This window comes from Melospiza georgiana, chromosome 11 (assembly GCF_028018845.1).
Source record: "Melospiza georgiana isolate bMelGeo1 chromosome 11, bMelGeo1.pri, whole genome shotgun sequence".
Lineage (NCBI taxonomy): Eukaryota > Metazoa > Chordata > Aves > Passeriformes > Passerellidae > Melospiza > Melospiza georgiana.
In genome coordinates, this window is record NC_080440.1 from 10,451,890 (window position 1) to 10,471,208 (window position 19,319).

The following is a 19,319-nucleotide window of genomic DNA, read 5'->3' on the forward strand; positions in this document are numbered from 1 at the left end:
TAAGGCAGAGACACTGAGCAGAAATCGCTGAGTAAGATGAGCCTGAAAGGAAGCTCAGGCATATTTTTGAGTCTCCTGTGCTACAAGGGCTTTCAGACTTTCTTTTGGAGCTTAAAAAGATATCACACTTTTTCCTTTCTTTCCTCCTGTACCCCAGATTTCAGTGCTGTCCCACCACAGCTGAAGACACTCTCTTGCAGTGTGACATCAACACCACAGCAGGATCTGGGGCTTCAATGTCTTGCCAGCTGTCCTTGGAAAAGGGAATAGATTTTAAAGCTGGGAATATTTAGGTGTACTAGCTGATTGCAAAGACAGCCAGACATGTGTGAGGTGAGGGAAAGACTGGATCATGCCTGTTCCAGACTTCTGGAAGAAGAAGTGAAAGAATATGCTGCTTTGGCTGCACAGACTCTTAAAAAAGGAGGGAGGTTCTCTGCAACCACAACAGCAAATCCAGTGTGTGAACTGAAGAGTTTGGCTTGGAGACAAGATTCAGGCAGCAACAAGCCTGCTAGGCTGACATCAGCATTACCCAGGCTTTAGAAAACAGTCTGAAGAAAAGAAAGCAATTAAAACATGTGGGTTCAAATAACTTAGAATGAAAATCAACATGACACTAACCAGACACAGCTCATACCCATGCAAACTTGTCCGTAAATAAAATAAGCTGTTTCTGTAGATCAAGCCTATGTGGTAGATCCTCACCCAGATACACTCAGTGCAAGAGAGACAACACAGCACAGGAAACAAGAATTTCAATCTCTTCAGTCAGAGAGGATGAAATTCAGAAGGTGAACTGTAAAGGTTACAAGCAACAAGAAAGCAGGTGGCACTTAAATGAGAAATACTGGGCAGAAGGCAGATTTCTAGAAAAATATCTCCCAGATTATCTTTGGGATTAATACATTGAGAAGGAGTTGACATAAAAACAGAAAGATACTGATGATGGACAAAGAGAAAGGCTGCTGTGGCAGGGAAAGACAAACACCAACAGGGAAACTGAAGTTCATCCTGGATGAGGGGAGTGGAAACTTAATAGGATTTAATTTCACAATGTTGGAATTCAGCAGTTTCTGCTACTTTGTTGCTGGAAGTGGCAGGAGGTCCCAGCTGCATTAGTTCTGGGCCATCAGCTACTAGTGTGACAGTCATAAAAAAAGGCAAGTGAAGCCCTGAAACAAATCAGGTGAGATTTTTGCCATCTCAGCAAAAAAAAAGCATTATCCATATGCTGTTATCCATAGCGTTGGTGACCCTCACCTGCAGCACTGACAGCTGTGCTCTCCTGGACCAAGGCAGGTCCAGAGGTGCTGAGAAGAGCTGCCGGGTGACCCCAGGACCCCTGAGCTGCATGGGCTGGATGTGTGCATGAGCAGAGCTGGGATCACCCCTGGAACAGGCCAGCAGAGAGGATGGCAGGGGGTCCACATGCAGGACAGCATCACTCCCACCTGCACAGGTGCCAGACTGGAAGAGGTTTGGAAGCCCCAGATCAGTGGGAATGGGTGGCTGGGATGCAGCAGGAGAAATCCCAACTCATTTTGGGCTTGAGGATGAAGCTCTCAGATATTTTCCAGGCTGGACCCTGAGGCCACAAGAAGCCAAACACTCCACATGTGGTCTCCAATATGACACACTGGAGAGGGTGAACACCTGGAGATGATCAGTGGTCTCCAGACCAGGAAAGTGAAGAGACACCACATGTACTTGCACATGAGCAGGCACCCCAGGGACCTTGAGGAACTAATCCTGACCCCACCACTGCCTCCCCACTGCTGTCTCACAGCCCCAGCCTTGCTTCCTGTTGTGTCTGTGCAAAACCTAAAAAAAGAGAAAAAAATACCTGCGGTGCCTGAAATGATCAGTGTAAATTACAGCCTGCAAATGCCAGCAGGGCAGTGGGAGAGGTGCTGCTTTGTTCTGTAGGAAGAGTCAGTTCTCAGGGGAGAACTGAATTCCCTCTTGGAAGGGAACGCTCTCTCCCACACCAAAGAAAAAGTTCTGAAATTGAAGGTGATTTTCAATGGATTCTGACTTGAACAAAGGAAAAAGGACTGGTGACAGGAGCTGTCTGCTTGGCATGTGGCACGTGAGCAGCTGAACTGCATTCATGGGAGAAAGAAGAGTGTACAGAGGGAAACAAATAACTGTATTACCAGAGGGGTTAACAATGCCCAGAGCTCTGCAGTGTACAGAGATTAGCACTTGGTTTAAGTCATCACGGGAAGAGCCAGAAATTAGGACCTGGATCTCTTTGTGGGCACAGCAATGAGCTTCTCCAGAACTTGCTGACTCCTCTCCAGGACCTGCCAGCGGCAATGAGTGAGTGCTTCAGCCTCAGCAGTGATGGCTCACTCACCCTTGACCACAAAGACAGGCTCCTCACTGCTAAAATAATGCACCCAGAAGGATCCTGCCATAGAATTTCTGAGAGGATACTATGACTGTGTTAGTCAAAGCCAAACCCTAGCTAAATCTGTCCAATTTTCGATTTTAGCATCCAAGCAGGACAAAAAAAAAGCAAAAAGTAAAAAGAGAAAGAAAAAGAAAATAGAGCTTGGCAGCAGCAGTGATGGACCCAGACACTTATTGCAGTCAGAGCTCAGTTTTCCCTCCTGGTTTGATAGCAAAGACTGAAAAATGCAGCTAGACACGCAGACTGCATGAGGATGGTCCAGGACATGGAGGCCAAGAAATCCCACATGGAAGCACCAGCTGGACCCCTGGGCAGTGTTCAGTGGTCCATGTGAGAGCCCTGCCTGGAAGGATCAGAGCTATAGGGTCAGTGTGGTCTCCAGAAAGAAGTTTAATTCTAGGAAGCTCTGGTTTTTATGTTTGGGCTCCTATTGGTAGAGAATGCATTTCCTTAATTTCTGCCTAACACAAAGGCTGATTGTTGTTTGTTGTTTTGGATTTTTTTAAAAAGACAGATATTTTTCAAAACTATGGTGATGTGAGAATCCAACACCAGAATCCCACAGAGAACTCCAGACTCAGTTACTGCCTTAATGCTGTGGAAGGCAGTGACCTCTCTCTGATGGACAAGATGACCAAATAAGTGACTGTTTGCTTTCTCACATCATACTCCTGGCTGTGAAGAACTGTGTGGAAATTCTGGTGTTCACACAGCTAAGGCAGGACCTTTGGGAATTATTCCTATCTTAATTCTTTCTGAAAGGTTTTGATTTGGGAATGGGAATTTTTTGGCTCCAAAAGTGAATCAAATTTTTGGCTTCAAAGAGGCAATCAAATCTCCTTAGACTCTTGTGACTGCTCATTTTTACTGCATCTAGAAAGTCGAGGATGTAGACAACAGAGGCTTAATTAAAAAGCTTAGGCAAAGAAATCCAATAGAGCCACATGATTGATTTGCTTAAATGCATCCTTCATGTTTGTGAATTCAGACACAACCACGTCTCCTGGGGAGCTGCAAGTGTAAGGAGGTCTCAGTGGCTGAGCTCATTCTGCACCCAGAACACTCAGAGGCAGTGGGCAGTATCCATGCCCCATTCTGGCAGGTAACTGGCAGCAGAGCACAAGCACAGGAAAGAATTTTGGGGAGAGAGAATATGTCACAGCAATATTCAGACAAGCACAAGCAATGGCAAAAAGCAACCAGCCCTTTGGAGAGCACCCAGAAGAGAGGATTTCTGCTCGTTTCCCTGGGTTTCTCCCAGGCAGAGCACAGCTCCCCAAGAGAGGAGAGCTCAGATATGAACCCATGAGAGCCCACACCTTGCACAGCTTCCAGGAGGCAGTGAACAGATCCCTGTGGAGCAAACGCTGTGCTTGACCTCTTTTGTCCCTCCTGGGGCTGTGCCAGTGGGTGGTGAGCAGGAGTGATGGAGGGGAGCTGGCAGCAACTTGCAAACTCTGCAATTCTGATATTTACAATACAAACATCCATTTCTTCTTCCAGACCAACATCCTCTGTAGCTCAGGAAATGCCTCTGTGGCCTTTCCCACCATTGCTTCTCTTTCCATGGTGCTTTTCTCCCCAGTTATGTTTGTTCAGCCTGCTCTGCCTCATGACAGGGGCTCCGCACTGACACAGGTAAGAGGCTGCCACCTAACACAGCCCACGCAGTGTGGGCACAGGCAGACCACCACGGGCCTCCTGCAGTGTTTTCCTTGCTGATGAACAAGCCAGCAATGTACAACCCAAGCTATTCTTGCCCTTGGCTGTGTGGGCCAAGCCCTGGGAAGGGCTGGCTGCCCTGCATGTCTCTCTGCTGAGGTACAGGCAGCAGGGAGTCTGCTGGGGATGTCTGTCTGAGCTCACTTGCTAGGGAACAGGAATAATTCTCCATCAGCCCTTCCCCTGCCAGCTCCCCTCCTGTTCCCTACAGACAACTCACAACCTGGAGCATCCTGGGGAGCAGCAGAGCCTTCCCCATGGCTTGCTCCAGAGCATTTTCACACATGAGAGCAGAGCCAAGGGCCAGGATGGTTGCACCCCCCAGGGCTCCTGGAGCAGATCCTTCCCAGATAAGCCAGCCAGGCTAATGTAGTGTATCAGAAGGGCAGGACCTCTGTGATTGTGCCTCCCTGAGCAGATCAGCAGAGAGGCACATCCCTGTGCCCTGCTAAGCCATCTCGTGATTCATTCCTCCATGTCACCAGTGGAGCCACAGCCCCCAGGCACTGGCATGGCAGTGGGAAGCTCAGGTGTCCCTCTGAAACTACTGGGTAAGTGTCCTTCACCAGCACTGCACCCTAACTCTCAGGCTCAGAAATTGCCTCATTAGCTTGGTTTTGGGCCACACAATTCTATTCTGAAGCACAATCAGTGCCTGGGTGTTGTTAGCCTGGTTATCCCCATGGCAAAGGGGCTCCATTTGGTGGCTCCTGACTTAGTGATATCTAATTTAGCAGAAATGAAACCAAGAGACTTGAACTTGGCTGGATCAGACAGAACTGAGTCCCAGCTACACAGGGGTGCCTGAAAGCTTAGCTCAGGCTTTTTTTCTCCCAGAGCTGCACATTTTCTCCCATCCCCTCTAGTCCTCTTGAAACAGCCAAACCAAGTAATTAAACCCCCCCACCTCCCCTCACACCCAGCACTTGGAAACAGAGATACACTGGGAGGAGGTTACCCACAACACTGAGGGAAAAACCACAAGGAAAGCAGCTCAGGGCCAACCTGAGCAGGGCAAGACAGGACCTGTGCATGAGAGGTTTGCACAGAGAACAGCCCACGTGCACTGAACTGCAGCAGGGGATGACAAATCTGCTCTCCCATCAGCCCAGATGAGTGAACCCACTTGTGTTTGCATATGGAGAGGGTGGGTTTGCATCTCCACAGGCACTGGGGTCACACAGAAGTGATGTTTTAGCCACAGTTATAAAGTACCATTGCAGGGCAAGATCAGGGGTAGGGTGCACCATGATCCATCATCTTTCTCTTCTCCAGTACCTATAATACATCACATTCCTGTGGAGCCAGTGGAGGGATCCTACCAGTCTCTATCAAACACACCTTCTTCCCCAGAAATCTCCCCTTTTTGCACAAATGACTCTCTTGTTATCCTGGGAAGCTATTTAAGGCAAACTCCAAGCAGTCACAGATGGCTCCTGAAGGGTGATGGGGAACTCCATCCCCAGGACTCATTTCCATCCCATGTCTTTGCTGCTGAAGCACCCCAGCACCCCCTTCCCAGCCACAGCCTCAGAGGAGGCTCCACAGGCACTGAACTGAGGTGACACAGGCACTTCTGAGCAGGCACAGCAGTATAAATCTCCTAGCCAAGAGAGGAGCATTTTCCAAACTCCTTCCACCAACTGCACATGCCCCACAGCCACCATCCTCTTCTGCAGCATTTTCCACCCCAAACCACCCAGTTCCTACACACACACAGAGATGTGAAGGTATTGGGGATCCCTGGGCCTCACCATAACCAGGTGTACACAGGCAAGAGGTCCAAGATTGCTTCCTTTGGACAGGAGGTGTCACCCCATGAAAAGAACACCCTTGTTTTCAGCAATCCCCTCCTTGCAGCCTCTCCAGAGTGCCAGGGCTGTGTGGCACAGCTGGGTGGTAATGGCAGCCAGGCTCCCTGGCACTGACAGCAGCCTTCCTCCAGCCAAGAAACACTCTCCAAAGAAAGAGGGGACAATGAGTCACTGTTTTACATGGATAACTCAATGGACTGCACTGCCTTCAGCAGGAAAAGTCATTCACTCCTCCAGGGATGTGGCTGCAGGCTGGAAGGCAGCAGCCCATGGGCAAGAGAGGGACAAGGGGTGTGCTGCCTTCAGAAGTGTTAATGAGGGCGTGGAAGAAGGTTCAGAGCTGTGATGGATGGGAAGAGCCATGCAGAGGGGTGAGCACATGTCCTGCTCTCATTCCAGCCAGACAGAGCAGCCAGGCCTGCCAGAAGCAGCAGTGCTTGTGGTGAAATGTCTGAGCATGGAAACACACAGCCTCAGGGAACTGAGGTGGGACTAAAAATCCAAGCACACCTGCCTGCACTTGTGCCCAAGATCCCTGATATCTGTGCACAGTCATCTATCTGCAGGCAGCATCCCTGTGAATGGGGCTCATGGGACTGGAATGCCTCTGGCACACTGCAGTGGGGGATGGAGAGGCAGCAGAGCTGCATCACCTCTGTCTGGTATTGGGGCACTTGTGTCAGCCACACAGTGCAGATTACTCACAGCACACACTCTCACACAGAAATCTGAGGGCTGACAGGCATAGGGACAGCACAGAAGTCCCAGACACACTAAATTAAAAAACTCACATGGTTTCCAGCCTGCAAGAGGCAGATGGATGCTCCCTGCTTCCTCAGTCTGGAGCTGCAGTGACCCATGCTCATGACTGTCACCTACCCACAGCCATCTCCACACTCAGTGGCTATGCCAGATGCAATAAATCCACAGACAGCAAACACGGGGCACGGGCCAGCAGCATGAGGTGCCACTGGCACCAAGTGCCACCAGACCTCAGGCTTCTCCATCTGGATCCAGTTCAAGACAGACACATCGACTTTCATCAGAAAATGCCTCAGCCCAGCCTCTCAAGTGCTGTGGCAACCTTTGTGGGGCAGGCAGTGCCCCTGTGCCAACAAGGGCACAGACACCTCCTAAGCAGGTGCTGCAGCTGACCTGATCCTCCCAGCCATGGGCTCCTCACGGCTGTCTCCCTGGCCACCAAAGGTCAGGATCTTCTCTTTTAGCTTGAACACATCCCAGCCATGCTCCTTGCCAGGAGTCACACCTGCACAGAGCCTTCTGACAGGTCACACATGGGGCTGGCACTGTCATCACTGCAGAAACGTGATAACCAAACCTTACTGCACATCACCACTCCTTCCTCCACTGAGAGGATCCAGAAACTGCCTCTCCAAGGGGCAATTTCTCCATTGCCACTGCCCAGGATCTGCTGTGCCTTTGGCACAGTTCATGGCTGGAAACAGGACTCTGGGTTGCTGGGTGAGATCAGCCCCTGCCACACCACAGCCTGCGTGTCCCACTCAGCACCACGTGGGATGTGGGATGGGAGGGAGGAAGGCAGTGCTCCAATGTTCAGAGCTACTTGGGTTTTGCTCCAAACCACTAAAAAAATAGACATCTCTGCTGAAAGTGCTCCAAAGAAACACAGCAAGCACTGCTGACAGTATAATCTCCACTGTCCATTTCTATTATTGCTCTTGCAGGTTTAGCAGAAACTGGAAATCTTGGAGCTCATGGCATCCAAGAACGCCCAGATGAGCAAAGCCAGTGTGACCCTGCGTGTAGCCCCCATCAGTGCCCTTTGGAGGGGCATTTGCCTGGCAAAGAGACAATGGATTTGTGTGTGTTTTGCTCCTCGTGCCTGGCTGACAAACCCAGCCCAGAGAGCTCCACATTTGCCGTGCACACTCAGCACTGTGCAGCTCAGCAGGCTGAGGGACGATCCAGCACTGAGGGTTTGCAGCCAGCTCTGTGTCTCTGCCTCCCATCTGCTGCTCACAGAGCCCAGGCAGCAGCCACAGAGGTGGCTCTGGGGTTTGAGGGGGTGTCATCTGATGGATGTTTTTTTAAGCTGCCACAAAAAGAACATTAAACTCCTGACGTGAGACGGGGTCAGAACATCCTGCACCAGTTTAGATTTCGACTGCATGTCACACACATCGGGCAGGAAAATAATTATCTTTCTAACTTTACTTTTTTGCCTTTCCTTTTTTATTTTTTTTTCCTTAACAGGATGCTTCTCAGCTTTTAACTGTCTGGAAGAGACCTCTTAAATCTGAAATCCCTGGTGTGTCCAGGCTTCAGCCAGATGCCTACTGTTAAGGGAGTGCTGGCTGTACCCAAGCCAGTGCAGGGACTGGCTGCCATTCATTCCAGAAGTGACTGTGATTCAGAGATCTGGCTTCTGGACATGCTTTAAAACCACTTGTGCATTACTCTTGATGCTCAAGATCCTGGAAAGTTTACTTAGGAAGAAGTTATTGCCATTGCCATTAGGAAGATATTAAAATTACATGAAGAGCCTCCTTGTTTTCTATAAAGCTTCATGAAAGCTCTTTCCTCTTTTGGCTCCCACTTTCTTGCACAGCTTACTTTGCCTTTATGTTTCTAAAGATAATTTTTCTTCATTTCTCACTCACAGCTCTTGGACTATCACAGTGCCACCAGCCATACCCAGGCTCAGGGGCTGGCACAGCTGGGCCTTGGTTTTGTGGCTCCCTCCTCCCCAGAGGTGGGGATGGCTCAGGCTCTGTTTTACAAGAAAAGCTCTCTTATTCCCATTTAGTCAAGTTGAGTCAAGGATCAGCCAGGGAAACTCTAATCAAGTGATGGAAAATGGTGACAGTTATAGGGTTAGCTCACAATAAATCATGCAGAAAGGGAAAGAAGGAATCCAGCTGCTTCAAGGAGCTTGCCAAATGCCCCAGCAAGGTCTGTGGGGATCATATTAGGAACAGAGCCAATGGCAGCTGGTCTGGACACTCTGCCCCATTCTGTGCAGGGGCTCTTCCTAAACCTTCATGTCTCCTCAGCAGCAGGAGGCTCTGCTCACCTGGTACCAGCCTGAGGCAGATGCCAGGAAGGCTTTATAGAAAGTTCACAAGCATTGTAGCTGCAGGGATGTGTTTTGCTGGGGCAGGGTCCCCAGGTCTCTACTGTCACAAGAACTGCAATTAAGATCTTTATAGGAAACAGAAAATTAACAATATCCAGCAGGAACACAGCCTCTGTGAGCAAATAAAGTATTTGTGTGTAAGTACCATGCAATCTTCTGTTTCTAAATGGTTAATTCCTCCCATAAGCCAAGCTAGAAGCTTTCCAAGAGCAATTTCTCTTCCCCATTACGCCTGTCATTCTCCTGGCCCCAGTTGGCTGCCTGCATTTATAATTCAAGCCTGAACTGCCAGCATTTCCATTCCTTGTCAATAAACTCCTCCTCTGCAGCCTGCTGCCCGAAGGAACTGCACAAGAAGGGCTTGCACCAGCAAACAGCCCTTTGTCAGGATGGGCAGGGGCTGACTTTCCCTGGGCAAGGTGGAGAGATGCACCTCTCCCTAAAACCCTGCTGGTGTGGTGTCCCTAGCCCTGCAGGCCCTTCTCAGGGCAGGCTGGGGCAGCCACAGCTGCTCACACAGCACCACGAGCTGCCAGCCAAGCCAAGGGAACATCTGCAGCAGCCTCTGCCTCCTGCTCAGCTGCTGGGGCCACGGCAGGCCAGCGTGCAGGGGACCGGGCTGGGTTTGCTCAGAACCTGCCCACACTCAGCTCTGCTCTGGGCAGATGCTGTCTGTGCCCTCTGCACACAGGCCACCTGCACAGGTACAGCACTGTCAGACAGCTCAGCCTGCCAGATGAACGTGTCTCAAGCCATCTCCTGAGCTCTGTGCATCTGGAACTAATGAAAGCCTCAACCAGCTGATCTGAGGAAAAATGCGCACTCAGCAAACTCTTCCCAGGGCAGCACCTGCACGCAGCCATCCCTCCCTGGCCTGGCTTTGTGGCTCTCATCCCTCTGCTCCCTGCAGAGCCAGCTGGGGGGCTGGGTCCTGCCTTTCCCAATGACACAGCTCATTAGCTGGCGAGACTCTCTGTCACAAGATACACAACAAGAGGCTTTACAAAGAGTTAAAGAGGTGCATGAGCTCAGAGAGGAGGAGAGGAGTGGATTACAGCCTGCTGGAGACTTGGGAGAACCATCTCTGAGAACCACCTTCAGCACATACAGTCCCACCACATGGCCCCTTGTGCCTGCTTCTGCTGCATTTAGTAATGACCAAAGAGCCCTGTCTGTTCAGCAGAGGACACAAACACCACTGCCATTGCAGTTCTGGGGGACAACAGATCACTGCTAGCTGCTTGTCTGAGTGGCTGTTGGATTTAAGCCCTCCTGAGGGTGGCTGCTGGCTCTGGGGACATCCCTTTCCTTTTCACAGGGAGTGAGCAAGCTCTGATGGGGACCTCAGGGAACTTGGAGGCTTGTGTCTACACCACCCAGCAGCAGCTGTGGGCTACTGATGCAGAACTCCACCAGCATCAGTTCAACCTCGTTTGGGTCTCACAGTGCCTGTGTCTGCTGATCCTATTAAGCTAAAGGGAAATCAATCTCCCTGATACTGCCAGGAGAAAACTTGGAAGAGACCCAGCTATGAATATGCTACCCCTGCACCCTTGCCAAAAGGAAGGGCCTGGCTCTGTAGATATGTGCAGGACTGAACTCGCTGCCTTCCCCTGCCTGTGCAGAGGATCCTGTGGCAGGCAGAGCCCCAGTCTGCAGGGAAACACACAACAAACGGGGTGGGGAGCTGCTGAGGAGCTGCTGACCTCCAGCTAGTCTGTGCTGGTTTCTCAGGTCCCTGCTTTGAAGAAAGCCCTCTAGAACAGGCAAGGCAGCCCCAGGGACACCCACACCCGGCAGCTCTGAGCAAACATCACCTTTGAACCTCACGTCGATATTACCCATCTTCCTGCCAGGTCAGTGAGGCAACATCTGGCCAGAGAGCAGGCTTGGGTTGGGTTCCACATGAGCAGTGAGGCTGCAAGCTCAAAGGGAGAGAGAGCTCTGCAAGGGATGGCTCCAACCTGCTGCTGCTCTCTCCCTGGAGGAGCTGGGAGAGCAGCCAGTTTATAGCTGGAGGGCTATAAACCAAGTGGCATTTACATGGAGAAGGAAAAGCTGTGAGCACATTGTGACTGGAGGCCAGGACTCATGGACTCAGCATCCCCCGGACCACAGGTGACAGGCTGATGGGAAGGGACCTACAGGCCTTGTGCACTGCTGTGAAGATCCAAAATTTTGATGGCACTTCTCCTTGCATGAGTACTGTCACAGACATCTTTTATGAAAAATCCTTTCCTTAGGATTTTTCCTCCTGAGAAGCTGAGAGGCCTCAGGAACAAAATGCAAACATTGATTATCTGCTGCTGTGGAATGCAACAGGTGGATCTGTGATTAGTCTCATAGAGTTGTTTCTAATTAATGGCCAATCACAGTCAGCTGGCTCGGACAGAAAGCCGAGCCACAAGCCTTTTTTATCGTTCTTTCCTATTCTATTCTTAGCTAGCCTTCTGATGAAATCCTTTCTTCTATTCTTTTAGTATATTTTTAATATAATATAATATATATCATAAAATAATAAATCAAGCCTTCTGAAACATGGAGTCAGATCCTCGTCTCTTCCCTCATCCTGAAACCCCTGTGAACACAGACACAGAGTACCATGGGTAGAGCCACCTGCACGTGCCCATCTGCCATGGCCAGGCCAGAGAATTCCTCATCTGTCACTTGAGCCACTGCAGAGGCAGCAACACCTTCAGAGACATTCTCTGGGGAGAAAACAGCTTCAAGTCCAGTTGGATGCTGCTCTGAGGGAGTCTATGAATATTAAGTCCAATGGTAAAAAAGCTGGGTCTCACCAGAATCAGGCGCTTCCTCAGCACAGCAGGTCTCACTCCTGTGCTCAGCACAGTCTGTGTACACAGCCCTGTAACAGACTCACAGCACCACACACAAGCCTGGGGCATTGTGGTTACAGCATCTCACAGCTGCCAAAAGAGCCCCACAGTGTGACACCAGCCCAGGGTCAGTGACCAGGGCTGCAGCACAGCCAGCAGCACTGAACACCATTCTCTGCCACTCCTTGCTCCAATGGATCACTGGGAAAGGTGAAGGGGAGGTGGGACATGCCAACAGACAGGGAGGCAAGCAGGACCCCAGCGAGCCAGGCCAGGACTGCTGACAGGGCTGGTGCTTGGGGAGCCCTGCTGCAGGTCAGGAAGCTCTCACCACAGCACAGGGAAGGACCTGAGGAGGCACGGGACAGCACGTTCAACTGGGACAGAAAAATCAGCAGGCATGGAATCTACACACACTCACACCCTCAAAACCAGGTTCTCAACCATTTTCAACACCCAAGGTGATTCTCATCTCAGCAGAGCTGCCAGAGGATGTGGCTTGTGTGGCCAGGCTTTCCTGCACTGGCTGACAGTGAGCAGCCACCCCAGCTGAGGATGTAGCTGCAGAACCCAGGGGTGGTGGAGCTGCTACAGCCTTATCCAGAGAGGAGAAACCCTGCTTCCTTCTCCCAGGAAAGGCCAACTCCAAGCCCTTCCCAGCCAGATTCCCATCAGCCTGCCTGCCCATAAATTTACAACTATTTATTTAGTCAAAGCTCATCCAAATATTGAGAGCTCAGGGGCATTGTGGGAAAACAGGAGCAGGCAGAGCAGGCAGGCTGCTCCTCCAGCAGGCTGCAGGAATTCCCCACTGCCTGGTTCAAGGCTGGACAACTCCATGCCCTGAAGCTAAATGTGCTCGGTGCCAGCAAGCTGAAGGGAGTGGACTTGTGCAAGGATCTATGAGGCAAGGATCACCAAGCCTAGAAACAAACCTGAGGCAGATCTTTGCCTCTGAGACTTGAAAAGGTGGGAGGTGGAAAAGGTTACAAGGCAGGGACCTTCAAAAAGCCTACAGAGTCCAGACATCCCAGTAAAGGCTGCTGTAAAGGGTCTGGGAAAAATGAAACGGGCTCAATAGCATTCAGAAGAAATGCTGTAGGAGAGCTCAGTTTCCCTTCCAGCAGCCCTCTCCCTGTCCACCAGAAGACAGCATAGAGATGTCCCCACATCAACAGGTGGCAGGTCAGAGGACAGCACCAAGATGGAGCTCAGTGTCATGGCTGTGGCCCTGATCCCATGAGGTGCCCTCACACAGCCTTTCATCAGCTTTTCAGACTGAAAACCCTTACTTTAGGCTGCCCAGGGTGAGTCACAGCAAGTGTGGGGATGATTCAGAGACCAATTTGCCAATGGCAGGGAGTGTGTGTGCGCAGAGCAGTGTGTGTGTGTTTGCTTTTTGCAATCACTGTCCTGTCTGAGGGGTTCACACTGAAAACTCACCCAGGGCACTGCTGAGCTCTGGCAGATTCAGCCCACCAAGAGGGGAGCAGAGATTTGTGGCTGTGAACTGGTGGGGTGACAGCTCAGGCTGTCAGCCACTGCAGGTTCCTCTGGCTCCTGGGTGTCCTGGGCTGGCTCAGCTCCCTGCAGAGGGAACTGGCACTGCTGGCTGATGCCTTTGTAGCTCCTTGGCTTCTGATAGAGAGTCCTGGGAGAGACAGCTGTGTTTGCACTGCAATTAAGATGGAGGGTTTGTCACGCTCTCCATACAGATGCTTGCAGGAACCAAGAATCAAGAAATAAACCCAGCACATAAAAAATCCCAACACCCTCAGGAGAGCCCTGACCACTGCACCAGCACTCATCTCCCATCCTTGGATCTCACAGCCCTGCTCCAACACAGGCAAAGCCCTCCCGGTGCTGTTTTTGTGCAGTTCTTACAGCAGGGCATTGGAGTTTTGTGTGTGGGGACAAAATGCAGGTGCATGGTGCTGCCAGACAGACACAGCCAGAGATGCCAGAGGAATGTGGGGCCAGGAGAGGCTGGATGCAGCCAGCAGAGCCACCAGGACACGAATCTCTCCTGCAGGGACAGAGTTGACTCCAGGTGTGCTGAGCCCACTCCTTTCCCCTCCAAAACCTCTTGCACGGATCAGAGATTCTCAGGAAACTGTATAAAGCCAAGAAGGACTAGAGAAAGCATTCCTCATGGAAAGCCTGGCCCTCAGGAGCAGATGGGCTTCATTACTGCCCTGCTCTCAGCACTGGACTGCGTGGATTCTGCTACCCCGACAGGTCACGGGTGGAGTGCTTCATGTCTTCTCCAAAAACAGCAGATCTGAGGGCATCCAGCCTGTGCTTGCCAACATCTTGGCTGACAAATGTCACTGCACTTCGAGTACTGGCTCCTCAAAAGGAAGGGGCTGCATCCTGGGCATCACAATACTACGACTGGGAAAATGACCTGGGAAAAACTGCCCCATGAAGAAATGAAATGAAATGAAATGAAATGAAATGAAATGAAATGAAATGAAATGAAATGAAATGAAATGAAATGAGAAAGAGAAGAGAAGAGAAGAGAAGAGAAGAGAAGAGAAGAGAAGAGAAGAGAAGAGAAGAGAAGAGAAGAGAAGAGAAGAGAAGAGAAGAGAAGAGAAGAAGAGAAAAAAGAAGAAAAGAAAAGAACAATCAACACTATCTGAGGGTGGCTAGATTTGTCAGCCTTAGCCAGGGTACAAGCAGTGTGTCCCTGGTTATCTGGAAGGCTGAGGACATGTGTCAGCCAGCTACAGGCACGACCCAGGCTCGGAGCATTCGCTGGCCAAACCCCGCGCACGTCCCAAGGCAGCGGCTGAATTTCAGCCTCCAAATACCTTCAAACAATGGGGAGGAACTGAGGATTAAAATAGGCTCTTTCCTGTTCTGAAAAAGAAAAAAAATCCCTAGTTTTCAAAGGTCTGCTAATATTTAGGTGTGTATTTATCTCCATTCACGCCAGGTCTAGGTGCAGTTGCAGGTTCAGGGATCAGAGCTCTGCGGGTCAAATCACTTATCAACTCTACAATCTCTGTAATAATTTGTATCCCTCTGAAGGGGCCAATCTTTAGGCACAGAGATGGAGCTGACTGAGATCAATAAATTTGGAACAATGAGAAGCAAGAGTTTCTCCAAGATCTGCTGGTCCTGAGGGGTGTTGGGCGGGGCAATTGAAACCACCTGAGAACTTGGCAGAGAGTGGTGGCAGTGGTGTCTTCCATACCCACCTTGGCACATCACAGAGCTAACAAACACAGAGATGTTTTTGTGAGGTGAGGCAGATTCCTACCTGTGGTATCTGCTACAGATGTTGAGGTGGCTTCTGGCATTGCTGCTCATCCTCCTGCAGCACCCCAACCCTTCTGTCTCAGGCTGGTGAAGGGGTTGGAAGAGGCTTTGCTCTATCAGAGCTCAGAGATCCAGCTGATTGATACAGGAGCAGATAAGGATGGAGAGAGGGCTCTCACTGCTTGCTCACTTGGAAAGCCTTCTGGAATAGGATCACAGCCCTGGTACTTCTGGTATCTCTCATTGTGAAAGAGTCAGACCAAAGGCTGAGTACATCTCACCTGCAAGGCCCCCTGAGGTCCAACAGCTCGTGCTGACAGCAGGCTGTGAAACAACAGAAGCCAGCATAGAGCAAGTGGTGCTAAAAAGACCTAAGAAACAACAGCTGGATGCTGGAAATGGGTAGAACCAGAGCAGAAATAAAGGAGCACTTTGAGATTGAGAGCTTTTCCTTCTTTCCTATTGCAGAAAATCTGCCAGCTCTCCAGATGTCAGTACAGTTTGCCTACTCACAGTTGCCCCAAAGACATACCATTGGGGTGGCCCCAGAGTACTGCCCTGCAGAAACCAGACCAGATGAACACAAGGCCTTAGGACCTCCCTCCACCTCCCTCACATGTTCCCCCTTCCCTCTATCCCTCATCTGTACAACCAGAGTAATCCCACCTCCCCCACTGTTGCTAAAATCAGTGTGGTCCCCCTGAGAACAGCAGTGACCAAAGCTCTGATGCAGACAAGGAATGGCAGGCTCCAGTATCTCCTGCTGTGCCAGCCTAGATGTGCTGCCAGCAGAGTGAGATGAAACACCAGCCTGGGAGCCCTGCTGTGTATCCTCACCTCTGTGCAGAAATTGTACAGCGTGCACAAGTCAGCACAGCTCACAGTGGGAACAGCAGAGGAACATCAGCTCAGATGGTGGATGATAATCATGCCGAGGCCAGACAGGATCTCCTGGATGGCTGTGGGGTGACACCAGTACAGCCAAGGACTCCTGGTGGCTCTCATCACCCCCTGGGCTCAGCTGAGATGGCCCGAGGCTTGCCTGGGAGCTGAGCACACCTGCCCACGCCACCAGCCCAGGTGCAGCAGGTGCTGAGAGGTGACTGCTCCAGGTACAGCCCAGAACTACCCACTGTGGCATGGTGTGGAAGGTCCAGGGCCAGTGGGCTCAGCACCACCTCAACACCTTCCTGCAATGCAGATGTCCTGTGAGCCTGGAGCCACAGCTGATGGCCAGCAGGACAGCCAGCTCACAGGGGACAGCCCATGGCACAGCTCCACCCCAGGGCCAGGGCAGTGAGGGGCTGCAGACCCCGTGTCTGCCCACCAGCACAGCCAGCAGGAGGGAAAGGCAGCAAAACCCACCTGGGCCACGAGGTCAGGGCACACTCAGGCACACAAGGCCACCTCCCTGGGGAGCACCAGGACCTGTCCCACCCCTCTGGCAAACACACTGAGCCCATTCCTGCCTCCAGGAGGGACAACAGGGAATTCTGCACTGCCTGCAGTACAGACTGACTCAGCCCACCACCAAAATCACCAACTCAGCGGCATTCAGGAGCAGAGTTATTTCAGCACGGGCTGGTGTGTGGGTGTTCCTGAGGCAGAACAAGAAAGCCTTATTCCATCCAGCCACGGAGCTCAGCACAAACCACTGCATGCACAACTGTCCGGGTGGAGCTGTGACTGGGCAAGGCAACCAGAGTGGATAATTCCTGCTCCCTGAGCTGAGGGAGCCGTGAGCACTCTCAAGCTTTAAAGGTTTGTATCATCATTGTCCCCATTCCTTGTCCTGCTCACAGGAAGGTTTGGTCTCTATGTGCCATTAGCAAGGATTAATTCAGCATGTTCTGTGTAATGGACTGTGGGTGGCCCAGGGAAGGCAACCTGCTCAATCCTGCTAATGACGGAGAAAGGATCTGACTGCTCCTGGGGGAAACTCATAGCACTGTTCCTTTTTTTCTAGTATTTTTCTTCATTATTATATAAAAACCAAATGACACCAGACGACCAGAACTCCAAATAACCCCCAGGCAGACATCACTTTAAAGATGACATTTTCATTTGCAAATTGTTTACCTATTATTGTAACTTATGACTTCTAAAATTCTAGCAACTGGTCTCAGTTTGCTTTCATTTGGGATAAAAAATGAAGTAATCCGTAGGTTGCTTCTTTTCTGTATATGGTAATGACCTTTCCTCTGCTAGTGTTTCTCACTGATCTGAAGAAGAAAGGAAAAACTGTAAACTGAAAAATAGTAAGGGAAAGAAATGGCACAAAAATGAAGGCTGGACCCAGGGAGACAACAGTGTGGCTAGAAAATAAGCTGGTGCTAGAGAACATGAATATTGCTTTAACTCACTTCTTTATTGAACCTAAAGGGTCAAATCCGCAGAGGGCATCCACAACCTCACAAACGAGTTCCCACAGAGTGACAAACATTACTTGCTTCCAGCAGCTGGAGATCCCTACCTCAGACCTATCAGCATCTATGGGAACTTTCAAAAACCACACTTGTCCCGCGTGAAAGAACAGATTTGCAGGGCATTGCATTAGCATTCCAGACCCAAATTCCCTCCAGTGCCTCGTGAGACACCATCACCATCACCTGGTTTGCTCTGACCTGACGGGAACTCTGCATGAAACTGGGTTGAGATCAGGTGAGGAATTAAAGTCAACTAATCGCAGAAAGTTCTGCTGACTCAGACCAGCAGAATCTCTTTTTTGAAAACCAGAGTCCTGAAAAGAGATTTGTTTTCCAGACAGATGCTAGAAAGCATATCCAGTGTAAAACACAATCATCTCTTCATTAGCACCCCTGGAGATTAAAGCTGATTCAGTGCTGCACTTTTTACTGAGCAGCCCCAATACTAAAATATGATGCATAAATAATTTCCTTAAGAAAAGAAAAAGTTACTAAGGAATACAATACTGATTATGGTCTTCTGGGATTTCTGAATTCATCTGACAAGCTTCACATGCTCGTCTAGAAATAACAAATGCTTGCTCGAAACCCAACTCCTTTTCAATCTTACTCAGCCAACAAGTTATGCCTTTTTTATTTTTAGGGAAAAAACACATTAAAGTGATGGAGCAGCCCCTCTAAAAAGAAAATCACATTTCATTTAGTCTACACTGATAAAATTCCATTAACGTTTCAGTCAAGTCAGTCTTCTGAATTTTAAGATGTAACTCTAAAGGCCCCATTGATGGATTGCTGCTGTACTCAGAAAACATTAGTACATTGTTAAAACGGCAGCAATTACCCAAAAAACATCTCGTAGGAAAGAGGAACTAATTTCCCCAAAGGAGCAGAAAAGGCAAGGAAATAAATTATCCCCCCAGTACAAAACGGTTCAGATTTTAGTTCAGAATTCTTTCCCAACTTGCGAGAAATTTCTAAGAGCACACACACGAGAAGTCCCTTGAGCCGTTCAAAGTCTCCCGGGAACTTTGGTGACCGCGGCTGTGAACGGGCACAGGCGGGACGGGGCAGCTCCGCTCTCCCGCACCGACCCCGCTCAGCCTCGGCGGGGCTGCGAACTGCGCCCAGCTCCGCGATGGCACCGAGCTCACCAGGGCTCCGTGCCCCGCAGGGACAGCGAGCGGGACAGCGACCCGAGGGTCGGTGCCTTGGGCAGGAGGCACGGCTGTCACTGCTCGCACCGCGCCGAACTTGGACGGGCTCAGCCGAGCGATGGGCAACGCCGGCCACTTCCCCGGCGGACGCAACTTCAGACCGGCCGGCACCCGAGGGGCTCCGGGAGCAGGGAAGGGCTGCCCGCCGTGCCCCGCCGTGTCCCGCTCCCCTCTCCGCCCGCCACCGCCGGGGGACCCTCCCGGAGCGCGGCGCCCGCGGACCCACCTGGGCTGAGGCTGCTCTGGAAGTAGAAGAGGACGAGCAGGAGCGAGCCGAGGCCGGCGGCCAGCGCCAGGCGCGGAGCCCGGCTCCGCCGCATCCTCGGCCGCGGCTGGCGGCGCAGCGCAGCGCCCGCGGCCCCGGCCCCGGCCCCGGCCCGCCGAGCCCCGCCGGGCGCCGCCGCCGCCCCGCCCCGCGCCCGCGGCCCCGCGCCCGCCCGCAGGAAGTGACACGGGGCGGCTCAGCCGCCGCCACGGGAACTTCGCCCCCCGAGAGCCCCGC

The 19,319-nt window shown here is 51.2% G+C and overlaps 1 protein-coding gene across 1 annotated transcript in view; it reads right to left on the reverse strand.

Annotated features, from left to right (window-relative positions):
* CHST13 (carbohydrate sulfotransferase 13) overlaps positions 1 to 19,137 on the reverse strand; it is a 28,321-nt gene extending 9,184 nt beyond the window's left edge. The window contains exon 1 of the mRNA XM_058032236.1: positions 19,044 to 19,137. Coding sequence (XP_057888219.1) covers positions 19,044 to 19,137 — 94 coding nt within the window. The remainder of the gene's footprint in view (positions 1 to 19,043) is intronic.
* Positions 19,138 to 19,319: the final 182 nt, after the last annotated feature.